This window comes from Leucopleurus acutus (assembly GCF_964270905.1).
Source record: "Leucopleurus acutus genome assembly, chromosome: 12".
NCBI lineage: Eukaryota > Metazoa > Chordata > Mammalia > Artiodactyla > Delphinidae > Leucopleurus > Leucopleurus acutus.
In genome coordinates, this window is record NC_139154.1 from 24737697 (window position 1) to 24762618 (window position 24922).

The 24922-nt window shown below is 55.2% G+C and overlaps 1 protein-coding gene across 4 annotated transcripts in view; it reads right to left on the minus strand.

Moving 5' to 3' along the window:
• Positions 1 to 219: 219 nt before the first annotated feature.
• The window catches only part of UXS1 (UDP-glucuronate decarboxylase 1), a gene marked incomplete at its 5' end in the record, with an annotated part of 74663 nt that continues 49960 nt past the window's right edge, over positions 220 to 24922 (minus strand). For all 4 annotated transcript variants that reach the window (XM_082852117.1, XM_082852116.1, XM_082852119.1 and 1 more), the window contains 9 exons: positions 220 to 1038; positions 1879 to 1982; positions 4432 to 4489; positions 6605 to 6665; positions 10128 to 10171; positions 10579 to 10698; positions 16669 to 16790; positions 19552 to 19611; positions 22321 to 22425. In XM_082852117.1, coding sequence (XP_082708243.1) covers positions 907 to 1038; positions 1879 to 1982; positions 4432 to 4489; positions 6605 to 6665; positions 10128 to 10171; positions 10579 to 10698; positions 16669 to 16790; positions 19552 to 19611; positions 22321 to 22425 — 806 coding nt within the window. In that variant the 3' untranslated portion in view covers positions 220 to 906. The remainder of the gene's footprint in view (positions 1039 to 1878; positions 1983 to 4431; positions 4490 to 6604; positions 6666 to 10127; positions 10172 to 10578; positions 10699 to 16668; positions 16791 to 19551; positions 19612 to 22320; positions 22426 to 24922) is intronic.

Consider the following 24922-nt stretch of genomic DNA (forward strand, 5'->3'; position numbering starts at 1 on the left):
CCTGGGTGAGACCTGAAAATCTCTCCACACTGCAGTGAACACCGTTTGCACAGATTCAGCCCCAGCAGCACAGAAATGTTTCCACTATCCACTCATCAAGTTACATATTACACCAACCTGGATAGTTAACAGAAATGTCTTTACAATTCTCTAATATTTTTCTTAGCCATCCGGTGATGCACCATGCAAAGCAGAAAGCCAACCTTTAAAACTGAGAGTTTCAATATTTTATTAAAATAGCATATTTAACCACTGTTAACCAAGAATATGTTAACTTCCCAACCCCACCAGGTGCAGCACAACACAGTAGTGATTGATTTCAAATATCCTGCATTGTGATAACCAACAGAAACATTTCAAAGTCAAGTCTGCAACTAAAAACTAGACCTTGGAAAAATTCTGAATTAGAAGAAACATAAAGCCCTCAAACAGAATTTTATCTGCCCGAGAATTAATGCGGTGCGCCCCCCACCTACCTGACAATACTGCTGGGCTGCTTTTTCTTCTCTGTGCATAGTATAACGTCTCGTTTATTAGTACCCACTTTATAAATAAATCGGCGTTTAATCACCCCATTTAATGTTCCTTTTCAGCTTCACAAAGAAACCAGTAAATAAAACTGTCGATGACAGTCACGACATAGGCTCTCACGGCAAGGTAAAAAATTTGAAAATACGCAGAGATGCATCAATGCTATTTTACATAAAAAGACAGATTTAAAAAGTGCAAGGCAAAATCTGCAGTTTTTTAGGGGAGTTTTTAGGCACATCCATTTCTTAAAGCAAGCTTCAGAATGAATTCCAGTTTGTTCTTCATGATACCTGTTTAAGTCTCTCTTTAAAAAAAAGAAAAATACATCTCCTCAAGTGTGAAACAGGGCATCTCCCGTCCCGAAAGGCGAGGTTTTCAGGTATGGCGCGTCCGTCCTTTTTTTATTCTTGCAGGCTTTGGTTTGGGGATGTACTGATTATTCGCCTGGTACTCGAGTTCTTTCCGGAAGTAGTGAATTGCTTTGTTTAACCCTTCCTCCAGCGGGACCTATTTAAAGAGAGAGCGAGAATGAGGGGCGCGGCCGGGTCCCCCGAGGCTGTCTGCGCCTGTGCTGTGCACCCTGACAGGCTGCACTTGAAGGAGCTGCAGCCTCAGAGACCCACACTTCCTCCTGCAGGTTGGGACTCTGTTCCAGTTTGAATCAGTCACAAAAGGCACCCTGAAAATAATGCCCACATGCGCCCTTCCTCTCAGAGGAGGAAGATGCGTGGAAGCATCCATGCCTGATTCTCTGGGTGACACTTACTCTCTGTACTTTCACCCCTGGGGACCCTCATAATTTAGAGCTGCCCTGCAGCAAACAGGAAACGGAAACCGAATCAGCTGCCCATGTCCTCTCTGCGGACATGACCTCTAGACTGAGACCTGTAGGAAAGGAATGCACCAGCCACGCCCAGCCTCGGGGGTGGGGGGGAGGAGGAACCGTCAGCCTGGGGGACAGGCAGCCCGAGCCTGGCGAGGCCACACCAACTAGCCTGATGGACTCCAAGGGCAACAGAAAGGAGGGCAGGCCCACCGTTACCCCCTTCAGCCTCTCACACTCCGACCCTGCTCCACCTGCGTAGGAACTGGGGTGGATGAGCTCGCCCACATCATGGGCATCGTGGCCGGCCCTGCACGGCCATGACACCCTGGCTGAGTGAACAGGCAAGGCAGGGCTACCTGGGGCCAAGCCATTCCCTGTTAACAGAGAACAAGGGACACAGGCTACAAGCACCATGTGGGCCTGGAGAGAACACTGCTGGGGCCACCCAGATCCCCAGGCCACCCCACGTGGCAGCACCCCCAGGGAACATAGTGCAGGGATGGAACCACCCCCCCACTTACCACTGGCTCCCACCCCAGCATCAGCTTTGCTTTCTTGATGTCTGGTTTCCTTTTCTGGGGGTCATCCTGGGCTTCAGAGAGAAACTGAATTTCACTCCCGCTGCCTGTGTTGTTGAAAAAAGGTGAGAATCAGGAACCACTGGGATGCGACTCTCCACATATATCGAAGGCAAGGCCCACCAGCGCAGATGGAGTGCTGTGTCCTAAGTCACCTCCCCCCACCCTGGGGATGGTGCTGCTGGCCCACCCGCACAGGGATACAGGTGCAGATGGAGTGCTGTGTCCCAAGTCACCTCCCCGGCCCCCCCAGGGAATGTGCTGCTGGCCCACCCGCGCAGGTACACAGGTGCAGATGGAGTGCTGTGTCCCAAGTCATGTCGCCCCCCGCCCCCCCGGGGAATGTACTGCTGGCCCACCAGCGCAGGTATACAAGTGCAGATTCAGTGCTGTGGCCCAAGTCACCTTGCCCCCCCCCCACCCACCCCCGGAGACAGCTGGCCCACCAGCGCAGGTACACAGGTGCAGGTGGAGGGCTGTGTGCCAAGTCACCTCGACCCCCGCCCCGGCACGGTTCTGCTGGCCCACCAGCGCAGGGATACAGGTGCAGATGGAGCGCTGTGTCCCAAGTCACCTCCCCCTGCCGGGGAATGTGCTGCTGGCCCACCAGCGCAGGTACACATGGAGTGCTGTGTCCGAAGTCATCTTGCCCCCACCCCCGGGACGGTGCTGCTGGCCCACCAGCACAGGTGTACAGGTGCAGATGGAGTGCTGTGTGCCAAGTCACCTCGCTCCCCCACCCCCGGGGACGGTTCTGCTCGCCCACCAGCGCAGGTACACAGGTGCAGATGGAAGGCTGTGTCCTAAGTCACCTTGCTCCCCCGCCCTGGACTGCTGGCCCACCAGCGCAGGTACACAGGTACAGATGCAGGGCTGTGTCCCAAGTCACTTCGCCCCCCCCCACCCCCCCGGGAATGTGCTGCTGGCCCACCAGTGCAGGTATACAGGTGCAGGGCTGTGTCCCAAGTCACCTTGCCCCTCCCCCCACCCCCCGGGACGTTGCTGCTGGCCCACCAGTGCAGGTATACAGGTACAGATGGAGGGCTGTGTCCCAAGTCACGTCGCCGCCCCCCCACCCCGGGAATGTGCTGCTGGCCACACAGCACTTGGCAAGGGCAGGACACCAGCCTGCGCCACCCCAAGGGGAAGGAGAGGGCAGGCCCAACGCACACCATCCCCCTCAGCAGCACAGCCGCGTGCCCACTGCCACCAGGGGGGCTGTGACCCTGATGCCCTGCAGGAGTCCCTCACCTGCAGCCAGGCTCCCTTCAGCCCGTCTAACGGGCAGAGTGCCAGGGAGTGACCGTCGGCCAGCCCAGCCTGACACCTTACGAGGCCCTGCCACCTACGTCCTGCCAGAGCCACCCTGCTGGACAAACCTCAAGCAGAAGGACAGAAGCCCGGCTGCTCCAGCTTCCTAGGACCAACAGACGGAAGCCAGCGCAGTAAGCACTGGCCAGGCCTGCAGAGGGAGCCCCCAGCCCTGGTCACAGAATCGGGAGCGAATAAAACAGCTGCCGCCTGAAGCCAGGGGTCTGGGTCGATGTGTTACACAGCCATCCACCCAGGCTCCGGACAAGCTTCCCAACCTCAACGTGAGCACGAGCGCCTGAGGAGTCGCCAAACGCGGATTCTGACCCGGGAGACGCGGGCAGGGTGTGTGACTCTGCATTTCTAACAAGTGCCTGATGGGGACGAAGATGCTGTGGTTTTCATCTCAGGAGGACCATCCCCTGTCCTGTCCGACTGTCCGGGCTGGACAGTACCAGGAAGGACAACTGCAGAGAATCCAGCCTGCTAAGTACAGGGTCTAGACAGGCCCCCATCACACTCGCCTGGCCTAGCCACCCCCACTCCAATCTGGTTGTGCTGGACACTGATTTCTTGATCAAACCTGGGAAGCAGACACCCCCCAACCCGAGCCCCAGGAACCTGACCCTGTGACCAAGGGCACAGCCCGTAGACACCGGCAGCCCACAGCTGGCTGAAGACGCAGACTTCTCATGGCTTAAGAGCACGCCCCCCCGGGGGCCACGCCCAGTGTCCACACTGCCTGCAACACCCCGTGGCCAGGTTGGCCAGAACTGCACATGGGACCTAAAACTCGCCACCGGATTCCACCACAATCACACAAGCCCCAGTGTCGCTCTCCCGCTCCCTGAAATCCTGTGCTCGGCCCAGCTGGCGTCCGGAAACAGACAGTGGTCACCTGGGCAGAACTGCCGACCCCAATCACGTCTCGAGCACAGAGGTCAGACGTACCATTTCTGCTCCACCCAGACCTTGTCACAAGGGTGAACAAAGCTGGGCCCCTCCCCGGACCCCTTCATCTTTCCGTCACTTAGAATCCCAAAACGGTGAGGCCCTCCTGATCAAGTTCTGCTTTTCATCCAATTCGATTAGCGTGTCTTAATTACCCACCGTCCAGGCGAGGCGTTATTAACCGACAGGGTAAGCGCAGCCGGTCACACGTAGGAAGGCTGCTGTCCTACTTACCAACGAGGTTTTTAATTAGCTGAGCAAATTCCAGGATCGTATGTTCTTCCGGGTTCCCCTAAGGAAGAAAGGTCTCTGGTTAGAGGTGTAAACGCAACGGCGACTCCACGCCCTCCCGCACCACATGCGCGCCGTCCCCGACGCCGGGGGGCGGGGGCAGGGTCAGCAGACGCCCGCCTGTGTAGCGGCATCAGGGCGCTATGTCCCCTGGCCCAGGCACGGGACGGTTTCCAGACGCAAAGGTACTGTAGGCTCGGTGTCGCTCTACAGGAAAGCCTGGTTCTGCGAGCTCAGCTCTCCCAGGACACTCTTGCTTGCCCCTGGGGCCGCCGTGCTCCCCCCCTCGGTGATGAAGACGCGTGAGACTGGACCGGAGTCCCAACAGACGCGAAACGCGCTCGCAGGGGGGCCCTGGGCAGCCGGTGCGAGAGACAGGATGTGGCTCTATGGCGGGTTTACTTTGTGGGGGCCTCTGAACGCCCCTCCTCCTCTTCCTGCCATGGTACCTTCCAGCAGCCACGGCCCCTCCCCTCCCCGAGCCTGCTTGTCCCGTGGGAGCGCACCATGAAGTCTGGCAACCGTACGTCCCAACACTCTTCATCCCCAATCTCCTGGTTTTGTCTGAGACCAAAGGTAAAAGAGGCAGGAAGGGACCCTAGGCCTAATTATGAGCACCCCGGGGCTACCGGCAGACACGCCCCTGAAACAAGACAGGTTTCTACAGGGGTCGGACACTCCAGCACGGCCCTGTGCAAAGAGGCGAGAACGACGCGGCACTAAAGCGGGGAGTGGCTGCTTGGGGCGCCCACTGACTAAGACACACACTTGGAAGGGCGAGAAGTGAAAACACAGGTAAGGGCGGTGAAGGCTCAAGATGAAGTGAGGATTCACGAGACACGGCTTATGCTGTTTAACCCCCTGTTCCTTTGAAAATGCATGAAAACAGCGCTGGCTGGGTGCTTGCGGCCGCCGGGACCCATAAATTGGTCAAAGGTCCCACAGGGAGTGACCTCTCCAGGGCCCGTCCTTTGCTGTTGGTAGGAACCTCCGCCCAACCCAGGAGAAATGAACGTTCCAGAGCGTGCTTCAGACTGCCGGTCATGAAGAAAAGTACAAGGAACGGTTTGCAAGTGAAGTGCTTTCAAGAAATTAGCAGGCACGCCCACACCTGTGAGCTTAGCCCCTCCTAGGGAGGGGAGGGGAGGTGGCCGAGGAGACCGAGGTGGTGAGAGGGGAGGGGCTCCCCCAATGAGCGGGCGGGGGCTGGGCTCGGGTCAGCTGCCATCGGCAGAAGTGGGCCGTCGAGAATGACGGGTAGTCTACACTGGACACCTCGCATTTTAAACGGGGTGGAATGAAACCATTCAGGAGACAGTGACCAAAAGGGTCCGAGGGCTCTAGCCCAACCTGATCCCTGGAAGAGCTGCAGAGGAGACTGGGGAAGTCCTGGGGAAGCTGTCACATCACAGGGGAATAGACCAGCTCTGGGGGGGCGGGTGCCCACGGAGAAGGCAGGACAGTGGGCGGGCACACACAGGAGGAGGGCCGGTGCGGGTGCCCACGGAGAAGGCAGGACAGTGGGCGGGCACACACAGGAGGAGGCTTTACCTCTAAACAGAAGGAAAAACGTTCTGCCAGGGAGAACCGGCCGAAGACAGGACAAACTGCTCTGCAGAGAAACACATCCTCCAGCACCAAGAGTGCGCGAGGCCGGATCAGAGATCAGGCCGGTCCTGCTCCCTCCCGGGAGCGTCTGCGCTGCAGGAAGTGCGGGAGGAAGCGGCACGAAGGGGGGCTGGGCGCTCGCAGACGGGACAGTGAGGGAAACTGGCTTAGCCACTCCATCTTCTAGAGCCCCGGAAAGCAAGCCTTATCGAGCCCAACTGCACATTCAGTGATGGACAAAGGACACCCAGAACGTCACCTCCAACCACTGAAGGCTTCACGATTTCTAGACCTGGCCCTTCCGGTGGGTGGAGCGGGGTTAGTTTAATCACGTGGCTCGGCCACGTGTCCCAGATCTTACTTCTTTGCGGACTCGTTTTGTTCCATTCCGTGGATCTTCCTCTAGTGTTGGGCAAGCGACAGGCACGTGCCCTAAGCGTGCTGCCGGCGAATGGGCCAAGCAGGAAGCCGCCTGCTGCGGAGCGAGCGGGCAGAGGGAGGGACTCACCAGGTTGACGGGGCTGCTGACATTGCTGTTCATGAGTGCCACAAGGCCGTTCACCAGGTCGCTGGAAGAGAGGGGAGGCCGCTCAGGTGCCCGCCGAGGCCCGCAGGTGCCGAGCATCGGACACAAGCCGGCCACCTCCCGGAAGGAAACCAAAACCCCCACGGGAGACTGGACGTCAAAATAAAACCCTGCACCTAGAGGGCGCAGAGGATGCTCCAGTGTTTGCAGATGGGATGATGTGGCGTCTGGGCTCTGCCTTCTGTGGGAGGGCGGAGGCAGATGGCTGAGCAGGAGATAGGGCTGAGTTCCCTACTTTGTATATTTCTGAAATCCTTCGGCAATTAAAAAATGAAAATAAAGTAGGCACACACCCCAAAAAAGATGGCGTTTATGCAAGTTTCTGAGGAAAGTCCATGTTTAACGGGAACCCAGGTAGTCGGCCCATATGGAAAAGCAGATGGTTTTTTTAAAAATAAGGTCTCCTGCAATGGAAGAACTCCAGTATGTAAGTCTCCTACTGGCAAATCACAGAGAAAGCCAGACAGCCCTGAGTGCTGACACCAGCTCCCTGGACCTCCGGCCCCTCACCTCCCCCCAGGAACCCCCGCACCCGGATGGGACGGGCGGGGGCGTCTGGGTGTTGCAGACGGATGGTGAGCGAGTGGGCCGTGAGGGTTGACGGTCAAGAGGCAAATTTTCCGCTTACCAAGGTTTGGTTCTTATTTTCAGAAGCGTTAAAGGGTGGTTCTGTCAAAAAAAGTGACTTCATAAAAATGACACCTGGCTGCTACGCGAGCGTTTTACTAAAAGTCATAAGTCGCTTTCACCAGCTGTGTCTCACAAGGCTGTGAGGGTTCTTTCTGCTCCGGGGATGCAAATGCGGCCGCCTGGAACCCTCTCCCCTCCCTCCACCGTAACCAGCAAGGAGCAGGTTACTGTGCCAAACTTCCAAAAGAAAACCTCAGGTTTTGCTTTCCTTTTCACTGAGAAACAATCTGGGGGTGGGGGGGGGGGTTATTTAGCAAACAAATGATTTTCTGGGTTTTTGCTTACAACCAATGGGCATTTTATAGGAACACGCCTAAAGTCCGCTCTGCTCTCACGGATCAAGCACAGATGCAAAGAACCGCTGACTTGAGATGATTCCCTGCTTCTAGAAACTGGCAAAAATCCCTTCATCACTATGGCCGTTAACGACCACATCCCAACACGTCCTCTGACAGCACACGTCTCTGCATATTTGGAAAAGACGTTAAAATGTGCCATTCAGTAGCATCCACAAACATTTTTAATGGGGGGAGGGGTCCATATTAAGCTGGAAGGTGACGGACACTTATGTAATCATCCTGGGCGGGGGGCGGGGGGCATGCATCTTTTATGCAAAAAAACTGGCAACTTTTAAGGCCAAAAGTGCACAGATCACATCCATTTAACCTGAAGCTCTTTAAAAGTGTCATTTTGACAAAGTGACTTTTTAAGACAACACAGCATGCCTCCGTGATGGGGTGAGGAGGTAACCTGGCCACGAGAGCACCAAGCACGGTTATGCCAGGATGTCAGCGCACACACCACCCAGAGACCGCAACGGTCACCCAGAAACGGTGCAGCGCTACTGCAGGGCAGCCGTGGATTTTGGAAGTGGGTAATTTAGTTCAGGAAGTACAGATCCGAGCACTGTGCATTTTTAACTGTGAAGTAAAAGAGCCTCAGTTTCTACAAAGTAGCTTGTTTAAAGCAGCCCAGCGCTGGCAAGTTACCTGTCTGGGCCAAGCCTCGAACGGTGGAGAGCGAAAGCCGGGAAAGCGCCTTCCCCGAGTCTGGAGACGTCGGGGAGCCTCAGCACGCCAGAGCCCACTACCTCGAGATGTGAGACCAGCAGACGGCGCGGCCTCACGGAGAGAGGGCTTGCCCGAAGGGCCCCCAACACCACTTCTAGTGACTCCACTGAGGTCCCTTCCAGGCTGCACCCTGGCATCTGGGCTGGTGACGGGGCGCGTGGACCGTGCAGGCCGGCCAGCGAGGCACGTCCTGGCGGGGCTGGAATGCAGCCTGTGCATCACTAAAGGATTTTAATCACCAGCAAAAAACAAGCACCTGAGAGGCTACTTTAAATGAATTCTGTATCTGATGCCTTTGAAATAGTAAGAACGGGTTGTAACTGATGCCCCTTTCACTGCACAGTCTCTGGAATACTCCACGAGGTGGTACGGCTGGAGGAGGCTGGGGGCCTTGATGCCTTGATGAGGCCATTGGAGGAGATTCAACGCGACTAAGACGTCAAGACCGCCCCCACACCTCGAGAAAGTGCGCACACGGGGGCCGGGTGAGGGCAGGCGGGGTGGACACGTGTCACGATGAGAAGATGGTACCCGAGCGCAGGATCCCAGGAGCACGGTCCCCACACAGACATGGGCCGCAATTGTTCCTTGCAGCGCACGGCTCCCGAGTGAAGTGCTCTGACATGAGAACAGGCCGGCTAGCTCCTGGCTGAATCCCTTCTTAGACTATTTGGGCAACAAAGTGGGCCAGTGACGTGATGGTCCCAGGCTTTTGCCCTACTGGGCAAGATACTAACCGATGGGGAGAGAAAAACCACTGTTCATTATAAGACACTTACTCAGCTTTCTTTTGGACTAAATGTGAAAATCCACAAACACTTGCAGGAAAAAAAAAAATCTACAGTGGTTGTGTTTGATTTTTTTTCTTTTAAACCAGGCAAAACTTGGTGTGGTTGCTCGGGCCGAGGTGGGGTGGGAGCCCCCCAAGACCTGCCACCACTTCGCCCGACAGCATCCCTGGGGTGGCCGCAGGCCCCAGGGACAGCATTTTCTGATGGACAGGCACTCCAGGGTATTTGTACTGAAAAGTGCAAGTATACGGTCCCAAAACACACAACTAGATTTTCCAGTGATTCAGGACACCACAGACCTATGCAGAATTCACCACTGTGCCACGTGGGACGTATTTTGGTAGATGTAACTGCTCACATAATAACTCTTCTCTCAGAACCCAAACCGCACTTTAAAACTTGCCACCAACTGAACTGGCCGACGACAGACTAGACTGAGGAGAGCTACCAAGAAATCAGTAAATGTGACCATGTGAGACCGTTCAACCAAGTTCTTAAAGTATCTTTATCTACATTTAGTTTGGGCACAAAATCTGTCAGCATTAGGCCACCTGACCTTCTTAATGATGACAACCTTGTCCACCCCAGAAGGCACATCTAAAGGGTCTGATTTCGGCATCTGCAGGTGTGCTGCAAGCCTGAGGCCGTCACCTCACTGGCCTGAACTGTAGGCCCTGGGTGACCCTCGGGGCCGGCAGGTTGGCCAACACGACACTAGGTGGCAGCAGGAGACCAGCACATCCGACCTCTATTGGCAGAGAACTGGGATGGGGGGGCGCCCACGGGATGAGCAGAACTAACTGTCAACCCAACTGCTTCACCGGAATGAAAACAGCAAAACGAACACATGACCCAGATGGGACTGGACGGCCCTCGCCCACCTGGGGGTCTTACCTGACGTACTGGAAGGCCCTTGTCTGCGACCCGGATCCGTACACCTGCGGGGAGACCACACGGAGGGTCCCGGAACCGCGGACTGCACGGGAGCCTTCAACCACCAGGGGCGTAGCCTGACCTCAGCCCTGACAACCCCAGGGTCCGGCTGCGCCAGGCCCTCCACCAGGCCCGGGGCCTCACCCATGGGCACCCTGAGGCGCCCTGTGGACAGAGACGCCCCTGGGCACAGTCATGGGCCAAGAGCACGGCGGGAGAGGCCTCTGCAGGCAGGCCCTGAGCCCGAGGCACCAGAGTGTCTGCAGCTCCGGGAGCAGGGTGACCTGAGCCCCGTGCAGGGTCACGGCTCCCATGTGTTCCCTCCATGCACCGTCCCCTCCCTCCGTCCCTCCAAGGGCAGCGGGGACTTCTGACTTCAGGGCAGCCCCCCCCACGCCCACCCGCCACCCACCGTGAGCGGCTCCCCCTGCAGCGCCTGCAGGATGAAGTTGCTGACCACCCGGCCGTCGTTCATGTGCATTCGGGGTCCAAAAGTGTTGAAGATCCTGGCCACGCGCACCTCCACGCCTTCCTGCAACACAGAAGAGGGTGAGCCCGGTGCCCCACAGGTACCTCTGCTCTTCCTTCCAGACACAGGTGCTTTTCCGTCCTGATGAGATGCTCTGTTCTCTGTAATCAAATCTGGAGGCTGCAAGTTACACCAAACTCACATGAGCCCCGATTCCCACCACCTTGAGGCCCACAGCATGAAACGTGCTGCAGAAACCTGAGAGACAGTTAAACAGCGCAAGGGGTTAATGATGGGTGCACATTTTCCCCAGTAAATAAATTCTACTTCCTTAACTAGGACCGTGCTATGCATCTCTTTTACGTAATATTTTGTATAAATTTATCACTCAACGGAGATTTAAATGTTAGTGAATGTTTAATCGCTGATTTGAAGAAAAACAAGAGAGCACTTTGTCCTGGGAAAGGAGGGGCAGGTGAGGGTTCCGAAAAGGCTACACTGTACCTACTACATTCCCCAGTCTGTTCTGCTGGAAAACTCATCCGTTCAGTGAAAAACCAAAGGCAATCTGGCACCTGACACAGGCTATACATACAGCTAAACAGCCCGGGAAGATGCCGACGTACATTGTTCACAAAAACGGGCGTTCCAGACCTTCCCAGACTTGCCCTCTTGTACTTTTAATGTTTCTATTTTTATTACAATAAACATCTCTTACTTTTGTAATTGGGAAAAGCATATTTTCAAACATGTAGTCAAGGAAAGTATATTTTTTTAAACCCCGAAAGCCTTCTGCAAACTATCTTGCTTAATTATCAATTTCACAGACTGCTTTGTCAGTGATAAAAAGTTAAATGTTTCTATCACACTCTGAATCAGCGGACTCTTACAGCAATCCATCACCCATCAGACAACAGACGCGCATTTCCGGGTGTCAGAGGGCTGGTGGGGTGGGCTGTGAGCCCCAGGGCTCAGTGGCCAGGCCGTGCCCTCGGTCTCTCCTCACCGGGAGAGCGGGAGCGGGCGGGGCTCACGTACAAGTCAGCCTCAGCGCAGGCCCGGTGATGACAGCTTAGCTGCTGCCGGGGTCCTGCTAGTCGGTACAGCTCTTTCCTGACTCTACGTACCGGAGCCGGTGCAGGCTGGGAACCTGAGGGACCCGTAGCTGATGGGGCTGATTTAGCACAGAAATTCTCCACCGTAAGTAAGGCGAGTGGACGGCCATGGGCTGCAGCATCCCTAGGGCCCCACCAGGCCTCCCAGTGGCTGGAGCTGCCAGCCGCCTCCGCCCCCAGCGGCCTCAGCTAGGTCTCCACGTGTGCCAGCATGCAGTGGCTGGCAGGTGTGGACCCAGCGCAGTTAGCTTTCAGAAACCGGAGCTGCCACATTTCTGCCAAGCCCCAGCAATGCACCATCGAGCCTTCCCAAGGGCATTCAGACTCCTGGGCCTAAGATGTGAGCTGTAATTCCAGGTCCGGGCATAAACCAACCCTGCTCTCTACTGAACTGACCAGGGAGCATTTCAGCGACGGGGGTGGGGCAGGGACGAGCAGAGATGCTGCTCTCACTAGAAAACAGCTCCCAAGTGTCCGCCTGCATTTACTTGTCAAGATGAGAAAATCCAAACTGGGTGAAGGTGGCTTTATTCCAAGAGAGGAAAAGCTCAGCACATTCACAGCGGTCAGGCCACGTGCCGGCAGGGCGCTTGGGGGGCTGTGCTTTGCTCCCTCCCCCGCCCCCAGGAACGCTGGGCTCTGCACACGTGAACTGCAGCACAGAGGGACCTGGCTGTGTGACCTGTCCACCTGGGTCCGGGGCCTCAGGGGACGGGCAGCTCCTCCCGACTGTCAGGTGCGCTGACGCGTGCTTCCCAGGAGCCCCGGCTCTCAAACTCGTTCACACCCTCTCCGCTGTGCCAGGCCTGCCCTGAGGGAGGCGCCCAGGACACGTTCGCCTGCAGGGAGCAGGACACACAGAGCAGGAAGCCCCCAGAGACGGCAGGCCCCCAGGAGAAGGACATGCCATCCCTAAAGTAAGGGGGTCACGCAGCCCCGAAGGCTGAACCACACGATTCCCCCCGGCCTCTCATAAACATACCTTCGTGGGGTCCGCTCCCCGCCTGGGGATGAGACCGAGGCCATTACAACAGGCAGAGCTCAGCTTGAGCAAGATGCCCGAAGGTGCGGGAAGTGTCCGTTCACGCTGGGTGGCGGCAGAGGGAGGCCACACAGGTTTGGGGACGGGGGATGCCTGCCTGGTAACTGCCCTCAACGGTCCCGCCAGACCCTTAACATTCAGACCAGAGTGGTCACTAGGCCCAGGCCACGCCCAGGCTCAGCGCACGGCCAGCGGGGAGGGGGCACCAGAAACAGGCCTACACTGGGGGTTCCAGCCCATGGGCTTAATCAGCCCCTTGGGGTGAACCCCGCTCACTGGACATTTGACGTCCTTCAGCCGGTTGCTGAACACTTTGTTAACTAAGGTATGATACGCATCCTAGGCATTTAATTTTAAGCATTCTGATGCCAGAAAATGAAACAAAACCACACCCTCAAGGCCCTGGACTAGACGGTTTCTGAGTTTCCTGTCTTTCTGCTCTGCGGTCTGTGTTTTTAGGAACGGCGGCCTGGTTCGCAGACCCAGCCCCGTGGGGGAGGCTCAGACGCAGGCGGGGCCATGAGCGCCGACCGCAGCCTTCTGGACAAGTCTGCACGTTTACGAAACCACCACGTCCAAGGGCACGGACCAGCCCAATGTAACGTCTTCTCTGACAAGTTCAAAGTGTTCCTGAAAGATGCGATGCCCTTTGATCCCGACTGCCAGCTCAATCCACCCCCTGGAAGAAGAGTCCAGGGAGCCCCTCTTTATGTAAGAAACGTGCCCTGCAATGTACCTGCGATAGATTTTCCTGGGAAATCCAATTCTATTTTGAATACATTTTAGGATATTTAATTCACTACAACAAACCCAGAAGAGAATCCTTTAAAATCTTTTGTAAAATGTGTCTTCATCCCTGGATTTATCTTGTTTATATTCTCTATCCTTATATATTAGATTTATTCAGAGAAAGATATATCCACATACCATATACGGTCTTTTCAATAAAATGATGATTTATACTTAAGAGGGGACATGCCTTTATGTATAAAAAAAAATTAAATTAACTAAAACTATGCCAAAGGCATTCTATTCCACCTGGTTCATCATTTTACTGGCCATTATTTTTTCATTTGCCTCCAGATAGCAAAAACTAACACCCAAAGTTTTGAAGCAGGAGAGCTGGAATACTGAACATCAGTTGCTTTGCTGTTTGAACTCCGAAGATGGTCTGATCTGCCCCAGACCGGGCTGTGCCCACGGGCCAGCCCAGCGTGGCAGGAGGGGCTCTGACTCACCCCTGCCGCAGCTAATATAAAATCCCAAGTGAAAGAACTGCTCTATTTTTCCCTTCCGTTTATCTCTGAATGGGACCATGGGTGGTAATATTTTTTCCTTCTTGCTTATCTGTGTTTTCTTATTTTCTATCCTGGCAAAGCAACCTGCAGTACGAGAATCCCGACACCCCTCAACTGTGTGGTTGTCTGCCCTGTGGACAGAGAGAGAAGATGCCCACGGCTCGGACAAACGAGGGCCAGCAAGCACAGGTACACTGTGTAGACCCAGCCGCGGTCACAGTCTCGGACCACAGCTCTCCCTAGAAGGGAGCACAGCGCGTGTAACATGAATAACAAGGCATGCGAGCTTTGAAGCTCACGCTGGGCCTTCTTCAAGGCCACTCAGAACCAGGCGAGACCACAGGGACCTCCACCCAGGCCCAGGCGCCCAGCCCTGCTGTCCTGCATCAGCCCACTGGCCTTGCAGCCACCAGAACCAGAGAGGACGCCGCCAGCCACAGGGCCAGAGGCACAGTCACTCCTGGACCTAAGGGCCAGCCAGCAGGAGTGCGTGAGGGACTATGGGGAGAGCAGGACCCACACCTGCCTCCAAGGCTACAGGGGCAGGCCTTCCACGGTGCATTTCCAGATGCCCGACGGCACTGCTCACCGGGGCAGACGGGAGTCCTGGGGCAGGTGTGCTGAGCAGAACCCACAGGTTACACAGTGCTGCTGGCCTAGACCCGAGCTTCACAAAAGGTGCTGAGCCTGTATCCGAAAGCAACCCTCGGACCTGACACTGTGACAGGGAGCAGTCTCTGCACTGTCCCCCGTGAGAAGCCCACTGTCACCCTAACCACCAGGTGACTTTTGCACACAGGTGACATCATCTGCTGGGGTCCCTGGTGGGAAGCCCAGGCAGACGGCCCCCGCAGCAGAGGCATTCTGCAGCAGGCGACACCCCCCCGACGGCCACAGCCGGCCAGCCGCACACAGGGCTCCTAGAGGATACATTACGGGGAGCACCATCTATGCATGCCTCTCCCGAGACCTGTGTGAGCAGAAATGCCAACGCTGACATTCCCCAGGTGTGGAGGGAGCTGTGATCCTGCGCTCACGAGCTGGACGGCACTTACGGATCCCGGGTCAGCACATGCGCAGTGGAACCCACACCCTGGGTCCTGGCATCCAGTCAGTGCTCAATAAATGTTGGCCACGCTGTTACTAAACACCATAGTTATCATGAGCTCATACCTTAAGGTAATATGAATACTTACAACATTATTAAGTTATACTACTCGTCACTTAGTAAGAACTAAAAGTTCAATAAAAAATGTCCTACTTACCCGCCAGCTTTAACTACACAAAAACTCACTAAGAAATACACCCACAGACTGAGAGCAGAACAGCTGAGAACCCTACTGATTTATGTCCCCTCACACACTCGAGTTAGTTTTCTTAGGCACCAACATACACAGAGGCTGTTCTGTGTACCTGGGAGACCATCTCATTCAACTTTTAGGTCAAGATATTCCGGGCTCCAAAATGATATAGTTTGTCTTTCTAGAATTGACTAAAATAAATGGATACTACAAGCCAACTGCCCAAAGTGGCTTAGAAACAACCAGTTCTGCTCCTGGCCGAGAGCTAAGGCAGAGAAACCTAAGTACCAATACCTACCTCAGCACAGGGTTATTCTGTGGTCGTCAATGCTGGTATTTCATTAGAAACATAAGAGAAAAAAGTCTCTGCCGGCTGCCCTCCAAAAAACAAACAAGGCGCTCAGTGCCCCCAGCCCAGCCGTGAGCCCTCAGCACTGGGTGCCCAGGCAGGTCCCCCATCACACAGAGCCCGTGGCCAGCTGACCCCCGCGCTGGCCGGCAGGAGGAACCCTCGGCCGAGAGGGCTGCTCCAGGATATGGACGCTTGCTTGTCTCTGAGTCCCAGTGTGTGGCCACCACGCCTGTCAGCAGCCTGTCGTGGAACCACCCCCGTCCACGGTTATTCACTTAGACATCCCTCCAAGGGCGTGTCTGTGAGGGTCCCAGAGCTGGTCAAGCACAGTGGATGGCCCGGCTGGGCCCCAGCTGGACGTCTGACTGGCCCCTGCACAGCCCTCAGGCAGGCAGGACAGGGCCCTGTGACCGATGGGTCACGTCTCCGGAGTAGACAGTGGGGAGCTCTCGGCTGCAGGCTCCACCTGCCCCAGCGTGGGGGTGAGCGAATCTGTAACCTGGAGAGATCCACAGGCGGGCCCCAGCACAGCCATGACTGAGGAAGCAGGGAATCAGAGTTAAGTGTGAATAACCAGCCCTGAGGAGACCTATATTAAAGCCACAACGAATTAGACCCATTAGAAGACAGGAAGAAAGGGAAAGAGAAAAGTAAAAACATCCCCCCCATTCGGAGGCTTTGGGAAAACAGAGGGACTTATGAACTGCTGGTGGGTGATCCCAGTCTCTCGAGGGTATTCCAAACCTCAGGCTTCATCCTGCAAATCATTTTTCAAAAGGAGACACATGGGGAAAGCTGCTGACGGCACCATTAACTGATGACAGGGGGAAACGGGGGAAACGCCCACCCCCAGGCAGGGCCAGTCACGGCGCTTTCTTCCAGCACAGGCCTGTCTACACCGCCAGCCCCGCAGCGGGTTGCATACCTGCTTCATGTAGGCATAGCACATGGTCTCGGCGACGCGCTTGCCTTCATCGTAGCAGGCTCGGGGTCCTATGGGATTCACGTGGCCCCAGTAATCCTCGGTTTGAGGGTGGACTTCAGGGTCTGCGGGGGGGGTGGGGGGAAACAAGAAGGAAGTGCTTTCAGAGTCTCCCTTTGTTCACGTTCATACACTTTACGAACAGTGGATACTGATGGTGCAAAAGGGAGCTTGGGAAAGACCAAGGTGAACATCTCACCTGGAGAGATACCTATCAGAGGAGCACCTTCAGCGCCCCTCGGTCCACCTCTAGTCCAGCAGGACACGCTATTCTGACCGCTCGTATCAGTGATGACAGTTTTTACAGGAAAAAAAATTAATTAAAAGAGCAAAGTCTCTCGATTTTAAGTCTCCCCCCTCCTGTAAACTGTTCTTAACTTTTAGATTATTATACAGACTAAATTACACATCTATGTGAAAAGACATAGGGTCCAATTTCACATTTATAAACTATAGAATTGTATAAAGCATGGATTTATTGAAAACATTTTAAGAGCCTCTCTCTGGAACAGAATGGCTTTCCCCTGTGCTGTCACCAGAACCACCTGACAGCCTCAGTGACACACCTGGGGACCTGGTCGGCCCTGGTCCTCTAAGCACGAGAATGCAATGCAAAGAGCTCTTTCCCCAGCACGCACTGTATACGTCCCAACGCCTGCTTTTTGGTGTGTAAATCAGTCACACTTTAAGATGTACCAGAGGAATGGACTATCTAAAGACACCTAGTCACAGATTATTATTTTTAAAAATATTATCTTGACTTCTTTATTTTTGGCTGCGTTGGGTCTTCGTTGCTGTGCGTGGGCTTTCTCTAGTTGCGGCGAGCGGGGGCTACTCTTCCTTGCGGTGCACGGGCTTCTCATTGCAGTGGCTTCTCTTGTTGCAGAGCACAGGCTCTAGGCACACGGGCTTCAGTAGTTGTGGCTCATGGGCTCTAGAGCGCAGGCTCAGTAGTTGTGGCTCACGGGCTTAGTTGCTCTGCAGCGTGTGGGATCTTCCCGGACCAGGGCTGGAACCCCCGTCCCCTGCATTGGCAGGCAGATTCCTAACCACTGCACCACCAGGGAAGTTCCTAGTTACAAATTCTTTTTTTTTTTTTTTAACACAAGTGCATTTTTGGAATCAATTAATACCTGATTTATCCGGTACAGCAGGAATTCTACACAACTATGCTATAAAATGCATAAATCTTTGCCAAGAAACCTGGATAAGGTTCACCAGCCCCACGTTACAATTCCTTTCTGCTTATGTCAGAGCTGAAGCTCGTGGGCATGACGGGACGTGAGCCGGGACAGGACAGGACCCAGACCTCTGCGCTTAAAGTTCCCTGAGAAGCAGAACAGCTCAGAGACAAACAGGCCCCGAGAGAAGAAAACCAGCGAGGGACTTCACGTGGATGTGCTGGTGACACAAGACCTCTTCGGGGATTTCTGCCGAGGGCTGGGCAAGCTGGACTCCCAGAAGGAGGCCCTGAACGTGGCAAAGGACCAGAAAGAGAATGGTGGGCACAGGCACCACCCCTCGACTGGTACTGTCCGGGCGGACAAGCCCGAGGTTCACGACACACAAAACCACCTTGCTACGACAGAAGCGAGGGTGCAGAGGGACACCTCATCTGGACCCTGTGTCCCCTGTTCAGCATCGGGGAGGCCGGCAGACCAGGCACGGAACTCACAGGAGGTGGCTGCCTGCAGACCGGGGCTGGCGGGGCCACCGTGAGTTACCCCGACGTCACTCACAAGCCCTGAAGACCGCGAGCTGCCGTCAGAGATGCAATGCTGAGTGGGGGGCGGGGGAAAGACGTCAGGGGCCTGGATGGGTGCCGCCAGCGCTCTGAGGCGGTGACAAGGACGCAGCCCCGACAGCGTCGGCACCGATGCTCTGGGACGTGACACAATGGCCCACCCAGTGCCACTCGGGGACCCGCTGGGCCTCTGCAGAGGCTGGAAGCGGGGAGCAGGGGGACGGGGAATAAAGGTCCCCCTGCGTGCCCCACTCCCAGAGCCGAGGGGGAGCAGGTGGGAGGGGGCAGTGGGTGCTTTGCCTTCCCACGGGGGTGGCAAAGAGCAGAACTGCGTCAGTAGAACTGCTGCCTCTATGGGTTTTTTCCACCTGGTCCCCTTATTATTATTCTTTTAAAAAAAGGCATCTCTTCCCACGTTGCCTTCTCACTTCCTTTCCACGACAGTAACGCAAGGAGAAAATCGCATCGCGGTAGCATCTGGCTTCTGCCGCGTCAACTAAGCATTTCTCCAGAACCCTGCGCCCAGCGGGTGGGGCTTAGCTGGAAGCCCCATGAGTGGACACGTGGTCCTCAGCCCTCTCTGGACGCTCACTTCCTCAAGGCCTGTGGACGGCAAAGAAGGCGCCTGCGTTTTCTGGCTCCACCTACTTAAGACTCTCCCAGAACCCATCCTCCTACAGGTGAGGCAACCGGCCCACGTCTCCCCAGCGAGCAGGCTCTAAAGCCAACCCCTGAGCTCCCGGCGGGGTTGGGGGACCCTGCTCTCACTGGAGCAAATGCTCCAGCTAAACTGGCAGAGTCCCCAGGGATCTGACTTCTGGGGCACCTGTGGAGCAGACACTTTTGTGGATTGGTAAGTGGCGGGTGCTCTCAGGCAAAGTGACACGACACTGTCCTCAGGGGGTGGTCCTTCAGCAGGAGAGAAAGGCTCGCTCCAGCCGGAGGAGGGAGCCCCTTGCTGCCATCTGCTGGAGAGCAAGAGCCAGCCGGGCCTTCCTGGAAATGGAGTCCAGACTCACTGGTCCCTTCTGCGCCCGAGATGGGATGCAACCGTCCAGGGCGCCGGAGCGACACCCACTCACCTCCGTACACCTCCGAGGTGGAGGCCAGAAGCAGACGGGCTCCGACTCGCTTTGCCAGCCCTGCAGAGAGACAGGACACCGTCACCTTCGGGGAACAGGGAAAACACGTGTGCACACGCTCATTTCTGTAGCCAGTTTAAGCATTTTTTAGTGTTAACTGTATCTGATCACCCGTGCGTCTGCAGTTACCCACTCTCATTGCATCTACTTTGGAACCAAAATTAAATAGTAAGGAAAGCACGAATGAACCTCCAGAAGCGCAGTATTTAGCTGGACACTTGTAACTATAAGCAGGGCCAAATGCAGAGTCTGTGGGTTTATTCTAAGTCATGACTTGAGGAGTTTCATAAAGATTCCTTCGCCCGAACGTACCACCCAGTATTTCGTCAGGTAACTCCGCCCCACCCCCGCAAGGAGAAGGCAAGGCCCCTCGAACCTTAGCGCCCCCCTCACTGTTCCCCTCAATGGCCGGCCTCCTGCCCCCACTCCCCACACGCCCCAGGCATCTCCAACTGCCCCCGAGCCCATCTCCTGTCGGGGCACCTCCGCCCCGCACCCTCCCTCCCTCCTTTGAGGTCCAGCTTCCAGAGCATCTTTTCCAGAGCAACTGGCCACATCCTCGTCCTGCTCTGAACCGTTCCCAGGCTCACACCCCTCCATGCAGAACAGACTAGAGCATCGTCACCTGCAGTGCTCAGGTAAGTCCTCCAGATGCTCTCACAGTCCCAACACAGCAGGCCCTGCCCCAGGGAAACCCACTGCCTGCACTCAACCCCCTGCTTCCCAAACGACTCCCCCACGGAGCCTCTGTGCACAGACGCCACAGGGCCGGCCGGCCGTGCCACTCGCCGGGCACTGCTCAGGGCAGAGGGCCAACTCGGGCCGTCAGGTGCACCGGAGGGAGAGGCTCAGGGCGCACGCCAGCTGTGGGCATCCCGGGGGTGTCGGGGGGCGAGACAGAAGGGTCCCAGCGTGAGTGTATGGGAGCATCTGGCGGGGAGCCCTGAGGATGCACAGCAAGAACAGAGAAGAGTGCTGGTGAAGGTGCAGACGCCGCGACGAGCTCGAGGACAACGGCCAAGGGGCTGCAGCTGAAGTGGAATCTGCAGGCTCACGGCACTGCAGGCCCATCTCCCGTGTTCCCACCCCACACGCGCCGGCCAGATGGACCCCGCCAGACCCACTGCTGCACGGAGACAGTGGGAGTCCCGAAGGATCCGGAGATCTTTTTTTAATTAAACTTCCAATGTGAGAAAAGCGTAGATTCAAATGCAGTTGTTACAGGTAATCCAGACAGATGCCCTTCGCCCAGTTTCCCAACGGTAACAATGTGTAAGAGCAGCACATCGTCACAGCCAGGATACTGACAGGGATACGGTCACAGAATACCCCTCACCACGAGGCCCCCTCCTGGGGTGAGGCCGGTGTTGGCACTGAAACTGGACAAGGTTTCACCAAGACGCAGCCACGCTCAGGGCCGGCAGGGGGTGACGCCGCAGAGGGAGGGCCACCCCAGGCTCAGAGCACCCGCCCCAAGTGCGGAAGAGCTAGTGACACTGCACCCAGCTCAGAAAACCGAGTCCCACTGGGTCTCCTTCCAGCCTGGCCATTGTCCCCCTGCAGCCTTTGTCCACGTCGCCCCTGGAAGACCCTTCCGCACACCCCCTTCAGTCGTCCAGGCCGCCTTCACTCGTGGTTCCAGCCCCAGCCCGAGCCTCCGCCCTGGAGTTCTAAAGGCACTTCAGGGCGCCTGCTCTGGGAACCTGTCCGTCCCCCATGGTCGCCAAGCCCCTGAGTGTCATCTTCATCTGAGCGCCCCCAGTGGACGGGACGGGTGGGAGGCAAGTCGTCTTTCTAAAGAACTCCGTGCACACGAGGCTGTTCCCGCACTGCGGCTGGCTCTGTGGAGGAGGGGCTGGGCGGCTGGAGACGGGGGGCAGGTGCTTGCAGTGCCAAGAACGGGGCATCTCCACCAGGCGCACCTGTGAGCACAATCGGGCTCTGTCCGTCCGCAGGCCGCCGCCTCTGGATCAGAGGAATCACCCTTCCCCCTTCCTGCACAGCCCGCTGCCCCGAGGGCTTAGTGTAAGAGACGGAGCGCATCCCACCGCCCTTCATGTCTGTCTCCCAGCTTCGCTCCAACTAAAACACAGCGGAACCTGTCATAAATGTTCCTTATTAAATCCACTTTTTACTTGATATTTAAACAAGTGGTTCCTCTCTTCTACTTTGCACTTAACCCAAACCCCTGGTTTTCTAAACCTGTGGGAACCGAAGCCCACGTGTACACGGCCCAGACTCTGGGCCTCAGGCCAGCTGTCTGTGGACTTGCACGTGCGGCCACCTGGGACGGTGCTCACGCCCTCACCTCCCACTTCCAGGGCGAGTCCTGCAGTCAGTCCAGAGCCAAGAGCTCAGTCTCCACCACCCCATGAGGGACGCTCTCCCCATCCCCCCAGGGGCAGCACCCAAACTGCGTGGGCTCAGTCCACCCGCCCCGTCTCGGATCAGAGCCGCCGAGGCTCACATGCCACGAGTCCCGGAAAGCGCAGGAGGGGAGGGCGGCCGCTCGGGGGCCAGGGGATGTCACTACCACCCCCCCATGACAAGTTCCGATGGCAAAGCAAGTCACACCGAGGGCCCGGACGGAGACGGGGGGTGGGGGGCGCCGGCCGAAGACCAAGATCAAACTGGAACACAACAGTCAGTGACCGACGCTGGACCGGGACACCCCGACAGCAGATGCAAGATAAGGGGGCCACAACTCACCCAGCATGTTGAGCGTCCCGATGGTGTTGGTCTTCAGCGTCTTGATGGGGTTGTACATGTAGCTGGGCGGCGAGGCTGGAGACGCCAGGTGGTAGATCTGGTCCACTGTGGGGGCAAAACCACACCTGTTATGTCCACGGAAAGCACTGAACAACTGAACTCCTAAGAATCAGACCGTGTAACACAGGTGTTCGTGTCTTCCGCTGAAATTCTAGTTGTCACTTTTCCTTCTTCTTACAAACTAGTTTATGTGTACGATGGGAAGAACTTTAAACAAAAATAGAAAGTCTCATTAATCTGGAACAGAAACGTGCCGGCCCCTGACGTGGCCTGTTCTCCTCTAATCAGAAACGGTCTGATTACCAAGCTGATTGCTTTCTGAGAAGATCTGTCCCAGATAAAGCACTCAAATCAGAAGGCAGACTGATTCTCCAGACAGAGTTAAGCATGAATATTAAAATAAACAACATTTTAAATTTATAAAACAAAGCTGACACGAAGTACACAAAAGTCTGGGAGAAGAGGGCCTTTTGCTCTGTCTTTATTTATCCTGCTGTTATAAACAACAGACCCAGAGGTGACAGTCGGAGGGTGGTTTTTAAGGCCACGAATGGTGAAATGTTTGGATTCTGCACGACTCCCCTGGTGCACACGTAACCGCTCTAATGTCATCACCTGCGACCCTCACTCCCCAGGGTCAGGCGACCCCTGCCCCACAGCAGAGGCCGGCACGGCCATATTCCCTGGGGGAGCCATCCCTGCAGACACAGCGTCTGTGATGCCACCCACTGCGCTACAGTCAAGGAAAACCACCCCCGCTGAGGCCAGCCGGGGGACGGGGTCCGAGACACCACTGCCAGTGGGACCCTCCCTCCCACACGGCTCGGCCCCGACATGAGCGCCTGCAGGGACCCTGCCCCTCCACCCCTTGACCCCTTGCCCCCGCATCCTCTTCCCAGCCAGGACCACTGCTGTCCTTTGAGGTCAGGGCACCTCAGGAGCCAGGTTTCAGAGATGACGGGTGGAACAGGCAAACTTGGGAAAAAAAAAAAAAAAAAGTCCCCATGATGAATTCTGCAGTATGACGTTCTCAGAGACCAGCCCCCGACCAAACACTGCCCAACCTCCCCACATCACACACCCTTGGCCCCCTGAAAGTCTTCTGTCGCCCCCGGGGTGGCGTGGGCATCACTGCAGTGCCATCCGGGACCCGGGGCTGTTTCCCGACACATCCACCCCAGGGTGAGCAGTGGACGACGCTTTCTCATCCTCAGACCAGGAGAGGCTAGTATTCCAGGCAGGGGGCTTGGTCTCCACTCAACTCACCCCAACGATCACGGTCTTTCAAGCCCTAGAGCGTCTGGGGGATGGAGGACACGTGAGCCACCAGGACCTGGATGGTTCTGTGCATACGGCGTCTTTGGGAAGGGGTTCTAGGTGAAGACAGACTCATGGTATAACCTGGTAACTACGGTTTTTCCTATACCAGGACCATACACCACAGGAGGCAAGAACTACATGTGCAAGGCTGCAGGGCCCGTCTTCTGGGTGTTTACTGACGTGGCTTCTTGCTTTGCTAAGAGCTTTCCAGCAAACTCCTGATGGGATTTTTATTTTTTTAAGTCTTCTTATTTTAAAAACAATACTCTGCAACATCATCTCCATCAAAAATCTCAACAGCCTTTTTTTTTGCAGAAACAGAAAAAAATTCATCCTAAAATTCATATGGAATCTCAAGAGTCTAAATAATCAAAACAATTTTGAAAAAAAAAGTTGGATTCCCATTTCCTGATTTCAAAACATATTACAAAGCTACAGTAACAAAACAGTATGTTACTGGCATCAAGACATAAAGACCAATAGAACAGAATAGACAGCCCACAAACAAACCCTTCTGTGTATGATCACACAATCTCTGACAAGGGTGCTGAACCACTCAATGGAGAAAGGACAGTCTCTAGCAAATGATGTTGGGAAAACTAGATATCCACATGCAAAAGAATAAGACTGGACCCTTATCTTACACCACACACAAAAATCAACTCAAAATGGATTAAGTACCTAAGTATAAGACCTAAAGTAATAAAACTCCTAGAAGAAAACATAGTGGGAAAGCTGCATGACACTGAATTTGGCAAAGATTTCTTGGATGTGACACCAAAAGCAAAGGCAACAAACGCAAAAACAGACAAATGAGACTACATCAAACTTAACTTTTCTGCCAAGATCAAAGGGCACAATCAAACAAAGCAAAAAGGCAACCTACAGAATGGGAAAAAATACTTGCAAATCACACATGTGATAAGCTAATATGCAGAATATATAAAGAACTCCTACAAATGAACAAAAAATAAATAACCAAATTAAAAAATGGCAAAGCACTAAATATACAGTTCTCCAAAGATGATATACAAATGGCCAACAAGTGTATGAAAAAATGCTCAATGTCACTTATCAGAAACATGCAAATCAAAACCACAATGGGTATTACCTCACACCCATCAGATGACTACTTCAAAAAATCAAAACAGGAACAGAAAGTAACAAACGTTGTGGTCAAGGATGTGGAGAATTGGAACCCTTGTACGCTGCTGGTGGGCAT